General features: G+C 41.3%; 1 protein-coding gene across 1 annotated transcript in view; it reads right to left on the bottom strand.

The window, feature by feature from the left end:
• WARS2 (tryptophanyl tRNA synthetase 2, mitochondrial) overlaps nt 1-12493 on the bottom strand; it is a 161455-nt gene extending 148962 nt beyond the window's left edge. The window contains exon 1 of the mRNA XM_077119738.1: nt 12364-12493. Coding sequence (XP_076975853.1) covers nt 12364-12453 — 90 coding nt within the window. The 5' untranslated portion in view covers nt 12454-12493. The remainder of the gene's footprint in view (nt 1-12363) is intronic.
• Nucleotides 12494-14567: the final 2074 nt, after the last annotated feature.

Raw genomic sequence — 14567 nt, 5'->3', positions numbered from 1 at the left:
AGCACTTTGTCTTATTGAGGGTCCCCTGTGTGTGATGAATCACCTTTCTCTTGCTGCTTTCAGAATTCTCCCTTTACCTTTGGCATTTGACATTCTGGTTAGAACGTGTCCCAGAATAAGTCTATTGAGATTTACTGTTAGGAATACATTATGCTTCTTGTATAAAAATTCCATATAAAAATGTTTATTTACGTCTTTCATAAGAATTGGGAAGTTTTTGGCCAGTTTTCTCAAAAACTCTTTGTCCCCTTTTCTTTCTGTTTTCATCCTGGGTTACCCATGATGCGTACGTTTGTGCACTTCATGCTGCCACTGAAATCCCTGAGACACTGCTCAGTTTTTCTCTTTTCTCTGTTCTTTTCATTCAACTGTCCTGTCTTCCAGCTCACTGATTCTTTTATCTGCCTGTTCAAATCTGTGATTGTATGCCTCTGGTATATTTTTAGTTTCTTCTATTGTGTGTTTCATCCCCACAATTTCTGTTGTGGTTCTTTCTATACTTACAGATTCTTCTTTATGCTCACACATTGTCTTCTCAATATTCCTTCATTTCCTTGAAATGACATAGGAGATTTGTTTGAACTTTGTGGTTTAGTATAATTCTATGTCTCCTGTGATGTTTAATTTGTTCCTTTGTCTGAGCCATTTCTTCCTGCTTCTTAGTATGACTTGCAATTTTTTGATGCTGTGTAGATATCTGCTTAACTTGATGAATTAACTGGAGGCCAGTTTCTCCCTCTTGTATAGGACTTGATTGTTGATTGGTTTTGTGCTCTTCTTTGATGCATGGTCCACCTTATTCTGGACCTTCAGAATAAGCTGTGTGTAACTGATTAGATTTTCTCAGCTCTTCCTCATTCAATTCTTGCCTTGGATATGTGGTAAAATCTTTTGAAGTGCAATTTTTGTGTAATTGTTTCACCTCCTGGAGAAAATTTCCTGTTTCTTCTATAGGACTCTTCATCTGTTCCATTTGTTTTTGTGCAGAATTTCTCCCCAGCTCCTATGATTTATTTAAATTCTCTCCATCATTCAGTACCCCATTTTTCTTACCCTTTACAGTTCTGGGACATTTCTGTCTTATAGCAGTTCAGTTCAAACCACCACCCTCTCTTTTGTTTCTGTGAGGCTTTTCTGACTCTGGTTTCTTCTCCATTACAGTATCCAACCCCAAAGGCCAGATGGGATAAATCCAGAAAAGTAGGTCACTCCAGAAAATTCCATTTTGTGTTTAAGTGGTCCAGCCAACAGAAGCTGGATTGAGTGAGTGTAGCACTTTTCAGCTTCTCTTCTTCTCCCCACTCTGGAAGCCTTTTTTAATGCAGCCTTCCTCAGCAGCTTGTGTTCTACCCTGGATCTCTGTGGGCTTGGGTGCCTTGTCTGGATACGTATGGGGTTCTATCACTGCTATTCCTGGAGGAAGATGAGAGGAAGATATAGGGATCTGAGCCACTACATCTCAGCAACTCCCCTGCTGCACAGGACCAAGGAGAGAGAGTGTCTCTCCTTGGTCCCATAAACTGGTGGGTCCAGGATGGAAGTTTTCTACCTATATTTTCCTTTTTCTTCAATTAGTTTATGGAGTCTTTCTCCAGTTTCTACCATCCTCCAAAATTCTAAGCAAGTTAGATTCTCTCTTTTATTTGCTGAGTCCCTGGGGAGGTTTTTTCAGGGGATATCTTAGGCCACCACACTGATGAGCCCAGCAGTCTCTTAAGGCAAAATCATGCTTAAAAAAAAAAAAAAATCTCCTCACCTACATCCTCAATATGTCTCAATATTTTTCTATACAGAGGTAAGAAACTCTAGTATTACACCCAGAGGTAGCAAACTCTGGTGGAATTAGCTGTACCTGTGAAATCTAAAATTAGGACTAGACTGGCAATCAAAGTCAGTTATAGTAACAAGCTGGAAATTTATGGCCTACTTGAAAAATCATCAAAATAAAAACATTTTCTTTCAATCATTTATAAACATCTGGAGACTTAGGGCATTTTTAGATCACTTAACTGCAGCAAATGCTGAACATGTTCCATAATTAAATACATAAAAATGCACACAAAAATGTGTAGTTTATATTCAATAATCTGTTAGATGGAAATTTGTAGGTACTCACTCATGTATTATCTCATTGATTTCATTTTTCATTACATTTATTCACTCAATAAGTATGTATGGACTCCTTCTGCAGAAAAGTAATAATTAACTTGTTTTCTCACAATATAATTATCAAAGCCAAGGTTCAATATTAAGCCTGCCTGTCCTTATCTTTCACAGCTGGCAGTACCCTCCAGAAACTGCCTGCTAAGAGAGATGGCAACCTATGGCTGCACCTGTGGAACAAGGTATGCTAAACTGTTTCCTGCTGGTATGTTCACCATAAGTAATTATGTAAGAAAATAATTCTTTACTAAGTAAGAAAGAGCATGCTATGCCATCTGTCCTTAATACAAATGTATATAAATAGAGACAGAATATAAGGAAGGATGTGTTCATTTCTATAAGAAAGGTGCACAATCCCATAGAATTTCAAAACGGAAGTGATCATTTCCAGCTTCAGAACAAACTTTTCAAGAAACTTTAATTTCCTAACTGCTAAAGCAAATACCATGTGCTGAAGGTTCTGAGGCTAGGAGAAGTCCAAATTCAAGGCATCATCAAGGAGATGCTTTCTCTCAAAAGACTGTAGCATTCTGGAGCTGGTTGCGAGTGATCTTTGATCACATGGCAGTGCATATGGCGGCCTCTCCTGGCTTCTTGACTCCATTGACTTCCAGTTTCTAGTGCTCCCTGCAGCTTTTCTCCCTATGTCTGAATTTCACTCTGCTTATAAAGGACTCCAGAAACAGGATCAAGACCCATCTTGCCACACCATAAGTGAAGCAATCTCATCAAAAGGTCCTATTTACAATTGGCTCCCACCCATAGGAATGTATTAAGTTTAAATTCATATGTTTCTGGGCTACATAGCTGGAAGTCACCATACTATGTGTCGTTTCCTAGCTGCCGGAATGCAATATAACAGAAATGGAGTAACTTTTAAAAAGGGAAATTTATTAAGTTGCAAGTTTACCGTTCTAAGGTCATGAAAATATCCCAATTAAAGCAAGTCTATAAAAATGTCCAAATATGCACCAACAAGAAATTAAAGGCTGATGAATCTCAGAGTTTCCCTCAACCGGAAAGGCACATGGTGAACATAGCGACATCTGCTAGCTTTCTCTCCAGGCTTCTTGTTTCATGAAGCTCCCCCAGGGGCATTTTCACCTCCAAAGGTCTCTGGATGGTGGACCCTGTGGCTCTTTCCAAAATGGTTCCCTCTTAAAGGACTCCAGTAAGCAACCCCACCTTGAATGGGTAAAGACATGCCTCCATGGAAATCATTTAACCAAAAGTTACCATTCACTATCGGGTGGGTCACATCTCTATGGATAATCAAAAAGCTCCCACCCAGCAATACTGAATGAGGATTAAAGGACATGGTTTTTCTGGGGACCACAAATTCAAGCCAGCACACTATGTATATATTTTGTTGTTGTTTGATATTTTGCTGTTTTTAAAGAATGGCAGAATATAGACAGATTTGCGAAGAAATGTGTTCTTAAGAAAATATATAATGAAATTAACGAACAGGTAAAAGGTGTAGCTTTGGGCAAATTTAAAAATTTTATGAACTCCAGGATTCATGTAAGGTAGTAATGGCCTAGAGAAGTATTTTGGAGGCAGACTGTGGAAGGTCTTGAATGTTTGACTTTAAGAAGTCTGGATTTCTTTCTGAGCAAACTATGAACATAATTAGAGATCTGCTTTTGGGAGATGAATCTAGCCAGATGAATTTTTTTTGTTGCTGAAAGGATGGTGTGGTGTATCCTATTTAGATTGATCATGGTAGAGGGGGAAAAGTTTGCTAAGTAGAATTATATATCATTGAAAAAACAATCATCAACAAGCACTGAGGACATACTAGGTGCTGTGGAGTGAAAAGGGACTTTGTATATATGGCAGGATCTTAAATCCATATACAATTCCCATAATGTGAGAATTAGTAACACTTTACTGATGAGAAAACTGAGATTTAGTGAGGTTGAGCAACCTGCTGGCATCATGGTTAGTGTTTGGTGGAACCAGGATTGACTGACCCAAACAGTCATGCACCTTCTGCTGAACTACACTTTCTCTCAGTGAAGAGCCAGTCAAGTCTAACATGACAAGAATAACGTTTGCATGAATGTTTATCCACTACAAATTTGCTTCCCTAAGTGATTGGGTCTGGACATTTGATAGCTTGGCAGCATGGAGGTGGCTGGAAAGTTGCCAGCTTTTGGAGAAGCCAAAGTTGCCTGCAGAGAGGGACTTTTCTTTACAAGCAAGACGGTCAGAAAACTAGTATTCACAGGGTCAGCCTGGCTCTCTCCCCAGGACTGGTAAGGGCTCCACATAGTCTGGTCCTTAACATCTCTCTCAGGACTCCCCCTTCACATTGCACACTAACCCCCAGCCCAGGAGACCTCTTCCTTCTTCCAGCAAATTTATGATCTGGCTGCTCAGACCACTCTCCCCAGGAGAGGATAGGAATCCAAATCAGGGATTTGGGTAAACAGCTCCATTTCCCTTCACCATTACATTCTCCTGCTCCCAGAGGAGCCCAAAGTTACAGTTAGTAAGGAGTAGGGCTGAATGATTATAAAATAGAATGGTCTATGCAAAGTCTCTGCTAATAGGGAATACAAGAAAACATTCTTGAGGAGTGTTTTTTTTTGGTGTATAAAATAAGCTATATTCAATGCTGCCAATTTTATAGCCTAATCAGCAACCTAATTAATGTACTAATTGGTAAAAACGCACTTTCATATTCTATTAGTGAATTATAGACCCCTTTAAGAATTCCTTGGAATGGGAATCCTTTAGAATAAAGTTCTTATGTATCCCTCACAGAAATGGTCCATATTAAATTTCATCTCTTTCACCTTCTCAGATTGCATCTCTGCTACTTCTTGAAGAAAGTACCCTAGCTGTAAACCCCAACTAGACTCTAGATACTGGTCCCCTATCATCCATCACCTTTGGCACTCACTCTGCCTACAGGGCTCTACACAGGTTGAACTTTTAGGTATGGACTATGTAAAAACAGAACTTTCTAGAAGCACCTTGCAACTCATGTGTTAAAAGCACTTATTTTACACAGGGTAATCCTATAATCCTAATGGCAGTAGTCAAACAGAGACATGGAGATAAATTTACAAGACAGCTTTGCTCCTTTCTCACAATTTGTCAAGCCGAACAAAACTGTTAGAACATCAACTACAAAGGATGATTCATCATTTCTACTCTGCATGTCACCATAACAAGATATCTAAATGGCTTCAATGGAACAGATTTAAAAGTTGTAACGCAGTTATTAGCAAATTAACATGTGTAATCTGTTTTAGAATTCATCAGTATTTTTTTGTAGTTAGTCCAAAGGATTCAGAATCAGGGTACCTGGGTTTACATCTTGGCTCTGACATTTGCTAGCCATGTGAACTGGGTGAGGCAGTTGACCTCTCAGTATCTGCATCCAAAAATATGAGGTTATCTCATTGGATTGTGAATGTTAAATGTGCTATGCATGTTGAGTGCTGAAACCCATGCAATAAATGCGTTGCAATGCTAAGCATGCAATAAATGCCTGCTATCATCACCATCCTCCATTATCATCATGTTTAATAGCAACTGAAATTATCACAGTCTTACCAGACCAGGGCCCAAAATTGAACTAACCATTAAACCAATATTAGCACAAATAAGAAAAGTAATAGCCACTGAACTAAAACTTCAATGAACACCAGTTTACCCATTTAGATTTATTATCACCACAGAACTGGCAAAAATGGGAAGGCAAGATAAAGACTTACTCAGTGAGTAAAAATTTTAGATAGCTAAATAATGAAACTTTTTGCAGGTTGTACTGATGATTAAATGAGAGTATCTGAAACATTTTGGAGACTACAAAATACTGTATTACAATAGAATATTATTATTAATGAAAAGAATAAATTCAACTTGAAAATGTTGAAAAAATGTGACTATTTTATGCTTTAAAAAATCTTGATGAAATACTGTAACTGTCATCCCTAGAAACTGGGATAAGGAAGGTAACCCAAGGTCATTAGGGACTCCATCCACAGCTGACTTTCCAGGCATGGTAATGAGTCACAGTGTGAACACCAGGACAGGACAGTGAAGGAGAAACTGATCTCCTTGCAGGCTGGTTGGTGCCCTGGTGTAAAGGTCAAGGGATAGAGAAATGGAAGTTGTGAGAATCTTCACTGATTAGAAATCAGGGTGCCTTAATTTTGCTTTTCGGGAGACTGAGGGGCAGTCAAAAAGGTTGTTCATTACCAATCAGAAGTAGGTTCAATTGTAAATGAGGCAGCAGGTCAAAAGAAGCAAGTTAGAAGAGGAAAAAATAATTGCATGTGAATTTTATGAATGATTAGAGGATTAAAATAACTCAGTTGTTGTGGGGCAAAGACTTAGAGAAACACCTGAACCCCTGTTGGTGGTGGTAGAACAGCCTCATGAGCAGAACTAGAATAAGTTCTTTGGGCAGATGCCAGAGGTCAGGTTAACTGTAACATCAGTTTATATACAAAAGGGAGGGAGAAGGGAGGGAGGAAAGAATGGTTCATTATCTTATGTACCAGTGCAGCTTAAGATGAAAAGAACAAACATTGCATTTTAATTATAAAATGCACATATTTCAAAGTAAATACTCCCAAACTACTTATTAACAAGGCAAATCCTATATAGTCCTGAGTCAGTAAACTCATCTGGACATTTAAGGAAGCTGCAATGTTTTTCAAACTACATCTTAAGATTGTGTGCACAATCTGAGGGGCCTCAAGGTTTGTATGCAGGGATGGGAGACGGGAAAGAGGGAAGAGGGAAGCCAAGCCAGCAGGACTTGAGATCTCTACCGCTCAAATCAGAGGAGCTCTGCTTTTATCAGTTTTCTCTAATAGGGATTCACATAATATTTTATTTGGTAAGAGACTACCATAGGTCTGGTAGAGAAAGCACAGGCTTTGGAGTCAAGACTTAGGCAAAACTGGGTTTGAATCCTGGCACTGACATTTACTAATCCTGTGACTTGGGAAAGTTGCTAATCTCTCTGGGCTTTAGTTTCCTTTTTTTTTTTTTTTTATAGAAAATTGGTATAACAATATTTACATGGTTGCTATGAGAAGTAAATAAGATAATGTATGTACAGCATATAGCATAAGGCCTAAGCAAATAACAGGTACTTGATAAATATTAGTTCCTTCTTGAGAGGCATAAGAAACAACTGAAAAATAAAAATTAAAAAAAAAGTCCCAATAGACAGTCATCCAGCCAGAAATACCCTAAGAGGTATATTAAGAAAAGATTTGAGGATCAGCAGCTTTCCTGCCTGCAGCAATTCCTGGCTGTGGTTGCAATAACAGTTGCTAGGAAACTAGCCTCTGCCTTTATCTACTGTTCCAGCTCTACACTTTTGGCAGTTACCATCAGTAGTTTTCATTAGCTGGTCAAAGTTATCTTTAGAGATGGTTTCTAATAAGCGAAGTTAGTTCACAAGAGCAACCAACTTAAAGATTTTTTTAAATGGACTTACAGACTAATTGAGCTTAAAAGGCGTTGTGCTGGTTTGAAACTGCTATGTATCCCCAGAAAAGTCATGCTCTTTCGAATCCTAATCTAATCTTGTGGGGCAGACCTATTGTTTAGGTGGGACATTTTGATTGGATTGTTCCCATGGAGATGTGACACACCCAATTTGGGGTGTTATCTTTTGATCAGATTATTTTCATAGAGTTGTGACCCTGCATACTGAAGGCGGGTCCTAAATTAGTTTACTCAAGTCCTTAAAGGAGCTCATGGACAGAGAAAGAGCTCAGATCCGACACAGACAGCAGATGTCCAGACACAGACGCTTGGAGATGCTCGGAGAAAACTGACATGGAGAGCAGAGAAATGAAACGAGACCCGGACACTGAGAGCTCCTACGCTGAGAGATGAAATCCAGAGTTTGCCCCAGAGAAGCTAAGTGAAGGCCCAGAGACACTTAGAGAGAGAGCCGTCTGAGCCCAGAGGCCGGCAGACATCACTGTGTGACTTCCCATGGGACAGAAAAACCCCAGAAGTGATCAGCCTCTCTAGAGTGAAGGCACACTCTTGTTGATGCCTTAATTTGAACACTTTCCTGGCCTTAGCACTGTAAATGTATACACTAATAAATCCCCTTTGTACTAGCCAGTCCATTTCTGGTATATTGCATTCGGTAGCATTAAGTTTTAGAGCTGATGCACCCAATCCCCTTATTTACCATTTAAGAAAAGGACAAAGGGATAAAGTTGCCTGATCAAACTGACAGTTACCAACCAGCAAAATTCTCAGGTAACTATAGTAGTTCGTTTTACATGTTGATTAGCTCATGTTACATGTTGGATGCACAACACACGTCTGAGACACACTAAGGGAAACACGAATGGGAGCTCTACCCCAATTTAAGGTCATTAAGAACACAGAAACCTACAAAAACGCATACTAATTGCAAAATACGGAACAAGATGCCAATAGTAAATTTCATTCTCCTAATCCCACTATTAAGTGGTGGGTGTTAGGCACGGTACTCAACCAAAGCCTATTTCCTTCTCTCTAAAGTAAGATGTTAACACCCGCCTTAAAATTGTGTTACAAAAAACCTACCTTCTTGCCAAAAATCCATAACCCCAGTTTAATCACGAGAAAACACCAGACAAACACAAATCGAGAGACACTCTACAAAACAACAAACCAGTGCTCCTCAAAAGTGCCAGGGTCACTGAAAAACTAGGAAGGGTCACAGATTGGAGGAGACTAAGGAGACAGCTAAATGCAGTGTAGGATTCTGGATCTGACCCTAAACCGAAAAGAAGATTAGAGGTCAAACATACGAAATCTGAATGAGGTCAGTAGTTAAAAGTCTGGTACCAATGTTAATTTCTTGATTTTGATAACTGTATAATAATGCAAGAGGAAGTTTGGTGAAAAGAGTACAGGAATTCTCTGTACTATGTTTGCAACTTTTCTGTAAATCTACCGTTATTTTAAAATAAAGCTTAAAAAAAGAGTTAAAAAAAAAAAAGACTTGTGAGGACTCAATACAGAATAAAGAGTTTAATAATTTAATACAGTGCCTATTTTTCACAAGCATCATTCCTTCATTTAACGGCAGTACTTGATTCATTAACATCAGGAACTGTACGTTATTACTGGCCAAACCCAGAATAGCTAAGAATAAAGCGTTGTTTATTTGCAATAAAATGTGGACAATTTATACTTTGACTGAATTATTACAAATAATCTTGTAAAAGTCAATTAACCATCAATATGTCACTCTTTGCACAATACAATCATAAGTCAGTGCTTAAAGAGGTAAGAATCTGTGTTTTGCCAATGATGACAGGCTTAAATTTACCTAACGCCATCAGCATTTAAACATAACATGTCAGATATGCATTCCTCTGATTCTCTGACTACTCTCATCTTGTCAGACTTCAACTGATTTCTGACAGGCAACACCTGGCAAAATAAACCATTTTCCAATAAACTGCAGCTCTCCCATAATGGGTATAGGTTGACGCACAACTTTTCCAGGTTTCTCTCTATTTTTCATTTTGAACTTGAGTTTCATCTACCTTTCAGAGGCCAAAGCCTCCCTTTGAGATAACTAAAGACTCACAATGTCTAGATTATTATCCATGGTTTTGTTCAAAACAACACCACTAAAATAACCTAGGAATCACAATACTTTACCAGTGACAAACAGCGCTAAGTCTTTCCACTCTTGCTTCTCACCTCAGTGAGTAACTACACAGTCAAAATTAACAATAAGCAATTTAGCTCTTTCTTGGTTTTTAACACAATCATTCATATGAAAAATATTCATTTCTTTCTTTTATACTGCACTCGCACAAAATAATTTTTTGTTTTCCACAAGGTTATGAGATGTCATAAAAATGTCTAATACATCTGGTTCAAGAATCCAAGTCTTCCTTCACATATTTCTCCATCTGTTCACAGAATCCCCTTGACTTCAAAGGAAGCTTTTCAAGAGGAAAAGAAGATACATACAGGAACAGTGATCATAAATTTTTAGTGATTCTTTTCTAAGGCCATTTTAATAATAGCACCATTGGACTATCTCAGAGACCGAAAATATCACAAGTGATATTAATAACTACACATTTTACAGTGATTTATGCTTTAAAAAGTTTTTTTTCTGGGTACAAAAGTAGTATGATCTCCTTCAAATCAGAACATGTGCAAAATAAGGACAGCTTAGAGAAGAAAACTTATATTGCTTTTAAATCCATTATTTACAGAGAGCCAAGGAAAACAAAAAAGTTAACAATGGCTGTTTCACTCCAGTCTTTTTATCTGTACATATATTTATACAAATATTTATATACAAACCCATTGTAATCATACTATGAGTACAATTTGGTATCTTTTCTTAATTAGTTTTTCAAAAAACTGCATTAGTCTTCCAAAACATCATTTCTAAAGATGGTTAAAAATTATATGTAGATTTACACTTTAAAAAACACCCCTTTCATGAACTCATTTAATTCCTATTCTACTTAAAGCTAAATTAAAGGTGTGGAAACACTAATCTGTTCTGGAAATTCTACATCTTGAAACAATTCAGATTAATAGTTGGTTAACTTTAAAAATCATTCTACTTATGCATGTCACGAAAACAACGGTAGAGGTTTAGGACATCTTTCATTCAGCATTTATGGTGATTTAGTGCCTTAAACTTCCTTGTATAAACACTAATGAGCTCCAGTTTGTTTTTCTTTTCTCTTTGATCCTCTAGTCTCAAAACCCTCAACTCTTCGGTATGGAATGAGGGGAAGTTTGATTCCAAGGCGTGGTTATTTTGGCAGCATTGGTTTCAATGTTCAATACAGTAATCAACCAGCAATATTTGGGTGGTTCTGCTGAATCAAAACCTCAAACTCAAGGAGAGGTAAATCCACCTCAATTTGGTGGATTTACCTAATTTTGAATAGATTCTTACCTGATATTGCTGCCTGAAATTTAAAAATAACATTTAAAATGGTGTTTCATTGATAAAGAACTTTCGTGTGTATTATCTATCCTTTCTCCTTACGAGAATCACGTAAAGCCCGCTTCAATGAGAAAACTGCAGCTCCGAAAGTTAAGTAATTTGAGGATTGATTAGAAAAATAAGTGGACCGTCAATCTCGGTTTTCATAGTTAATGTCATTGCTTTACTTCGGGCTTATAATCAAGAGCGATAGATTTTCCAAGGCTTGAAGGCACAGCGTCGATCAGTCCCCCTCCCCCCACCCCCGCTCATCCTGCTCAAGAAAAAACCCAGAGAGATTCAGAGACTTGTCGCATCACAAAACGGGGAGGTGGCAGACCAAGTGCCGGACCTCCGGCTTCCTGGTGTCCAGCCTCGGGCTCTCCCCAGCGCCGCAGCCACCCCCCACACCCCGCAGCGGGCGGCGGGCGTGCAAACACGCAGGTCACCTGCCGACCACAGACACTCGAGCGGCTTTCTAAAGACCGCAGGTTTCGCGGGCTAATTGAGGCCGAAGCGCCCGCCGCGAAGCCGGCACCCGAAGACGCTTAGGAACCGCCTCCACGAGTGAAAAGAATTCCTTTCCCCCTTTTCTGCTACGCGGGTAACCTCTGAATACTGGGGGGATGAAGGCGTGCACGACGAGGCTAAAAGCAGCAGCGCGGCCCGGCCCAGGATCCGAGCCTCTCCGGGCCTCTCCGGGCCTCTCCGGGCCTCTCCGGGCCTCTCCGGGCCTCTCCGGACCTCTTCGGACCTCTCCGAACCACGGCCTGGGGCGGAGACGCACAGACACTTCCTCAAGTCCTACGTTGCCTGAGGAAAGAGGTCCAGCCTAAACTGTCCAGTTCCGAACAGGACGTCTCCTCTGCCCCGTCGGCTGGCCCCTGGGCTCGCAGTCAGGGAAACGAGGGCAAAGAAAGGAGCGGGCGGACCGCACCCCAAGGACCAGGTCTCGGGACTCTGGTGTCCCCTAAGGGGTGGCTTCTCGCGTTGCCAAGCAACAGCAGCGGCACAGCGCCCTCGCGGCGCACCCCACCCTTAAGGCGCGTGACGTCACCACGTATCGCCGCACGTCGCTACGTTCCGAGTAAGTGGGTAGTCTCAGTCTGGACGACCCTAGTACGGAAATGGCTCTGCACGCTCACGGAGAAGGCGGGAAGACAGCAACCGATGGAGGGAAGAAAGAAAAATGAGAAGGACCAGACGGGATGGGAGGCCGGCGGGAGAGGGCCGCCTTCGATTACCTGGGGAGCGGGAACAGCTGCTGCTCCTTTATGAATTGCCCGGATGAAGCTCCTGCACCCACGCGCTTTCCTCATCAGGTGCAGCGCCATCTTGTGAAGGGAGGGGCCGGCCTGGCCTGAGTGACGTCGCTCGGCCCGCGTCCGTGCCTCGCAGCGCCTTTTGCTTTCTGCGCATGCTCCCGTGCTAGGGGCGGGTCCGCGGCGCCGCCGCCGAGGGGCAGCTACCTGTGCGGAGGTGGGGGGCGCTGGGCTGGGGGTCTTCCCCGAAGGTCTAGCTTTTCGCAGGCTCATCAGAGGGCGAGACTCCTGTAGACAGACTAGATGGAGCGCGTTAGGCTGGGAGGAAATCTGGCCCTGGCCTTACGAAGCCGCGTTTTGGAAGTTTGCTTAGGAATGGGGCCCGTCAGCCCTTTTGGGGGGCGAGAAGCACCTGCCCGGACTGGGGGGTTCCGCTCAGCCCTTCGGCCTGCCGCACGGGGACCCGCCGTGTGCTGGGTACTGAAGCCGCAGGAATTAGAAGGTGCACGTCTTTCCGTGAGCAGAGGTGCTGCAGCGCGAAGGGGTGCCCGTGAGGAAGCGCCCGGTTCCGGGGTGAGGGTGGAAACGGGGGGTCGGGGGCGGCCCAGGGAAGAGGGCGAGGCGTGATGGTGGGAACGCGCGGCTAGGTTATGGGGAGGGGGCGTGCAGTCCTGCTTCGGCAGCACCCCCAAAATCTCCAGGAGTTTAACAACCTGCTGGTAGAACTTCGGAGAGAGATTCCTCGGGATCACGTTGTGTTCTTTATGGCATCCGTCTGTTGAGCAGGTATTGAAAATTAACCAGATTTGGGGGGGCGGGGGTGAAGAGGTGGAGATAGGAGCTAAGTTAAATCAAGGATGTCGGTAGTCCCAAGGAGGGGAAGTTTAGTAAGCATGGTACAAAGTACTGGTGGAATTCAGTTATAGTTGGTGTAATTTAGAGGTGAGCAAGAGAGAAGGGATTGTGGGGGTGAAGGATGAAAGAAAAAGAAAACACCTAAGGAAATAAATTTACTTTTCAATAAAATGATCAGTTTTGTCTCTGTTTTGTGCTTGTGGTAATCCAAATGTGTTGCCTGTGAGATACTATGTAAGTGTATTTAGCCTAGAAGAGGGGTCTGGATTACAAAGGAGATGATAATTGAAATTAAGGAGAGTTTTGAGAGCACCAGGAAGAGTTTTATGGCAATAAGGAGTAGCCAACAGATGTTGGAAAACCCAAGCAGTGTGGTATTACCAAAGACCAGGAAAGACCTTTTCAGGGGAAGTGATTCATTTTTTTTTTTAATGCAATTTGTTTGAGATATATTCACACACCAAATAATTATCCAAAGTGGTCAGTCAGTGGCACACAGTGTCATCATATAGCTGTGCGCTCATCACCGCAATAAATTTTAGAATATTTTCATTACTCCCCCCCAAATGAAAATAAAAAGAACACTCAAAACATTTAATATCCCCAAGCCCCCCCATTAATTTTTTTGGTCTTTTTCTGCCCATACATTGGGTAAAGGGAATGTCAAGTCAGAGGTTTTCACAGTCAGAGTCATAAAAGGTATATAGTTATGCACTCATTTTCAAGAAATGAATCTACTGGATTGCAGTTCAACAGTTTCACGTATTTCCTTTCAGCTATTCTGATACACCAGAAGCTGAAAGGAAATATCTGTATAATGCCTCAGAATAACCTCCAGAATGATCTCTTGACTTGATATCTCTCGACTTCAGATCACTCCAAATCTCTATTTGGAATCTTTTACCCACTGAAACTTTATTTTATTTCTTTCCCCTTTTAATCAAAAAGGCTTTCTCAATCCCATGATGCCAGGGCCAGGCTCATCACTGGGAATCATGTAGCACATTGCCAGGAGGTTTATCCACCTGAAAGTCGTGTCCCAGGTCGTGGGGAGAGTAATGACTTTATTTGCAGACTTGTCTTAAAAAGATAGAGAGGCCACACCTGAGCAACAAAAGTGGGTCTCTCCAGATGACTCTTAGAATTAAATAGGCTTAGCTTCTCCATTGCAGGAATAAGTATCATAAGGGCAAGCGCCAAGAGATAGGGCTTGGCTTATTAAATTGTTACTCCCTATTCTAGTTTGCTAGCTGCCAAATGCAATACACCAGAGACAAGATTGGCTTTTAATAAAAGGGGATTTATTTCATTAGTTCTTCAGAGAAAAGGCA

Source organism: Tamandua tetradactyla, chromosome 11 (assembly GCF_023851605.1).
Source record: "Tamandua tetradactyla isolate mTamTet1 chromosome 11, mTamTet1.pri, whole genome shotgun sequence".
NCBI classification, from domain to species: Eukaryota; Metazoa; Chordata; class Mammalia; order Pilosa; family Myrmecophagidae; genus Tamandua; species Tamandua tetradactyla.
The sequence above is the reverse complement of the archived record's forward strand: the minus strand, read 5'-3'. Positions and strand labels throughout refer to the sequence as shown.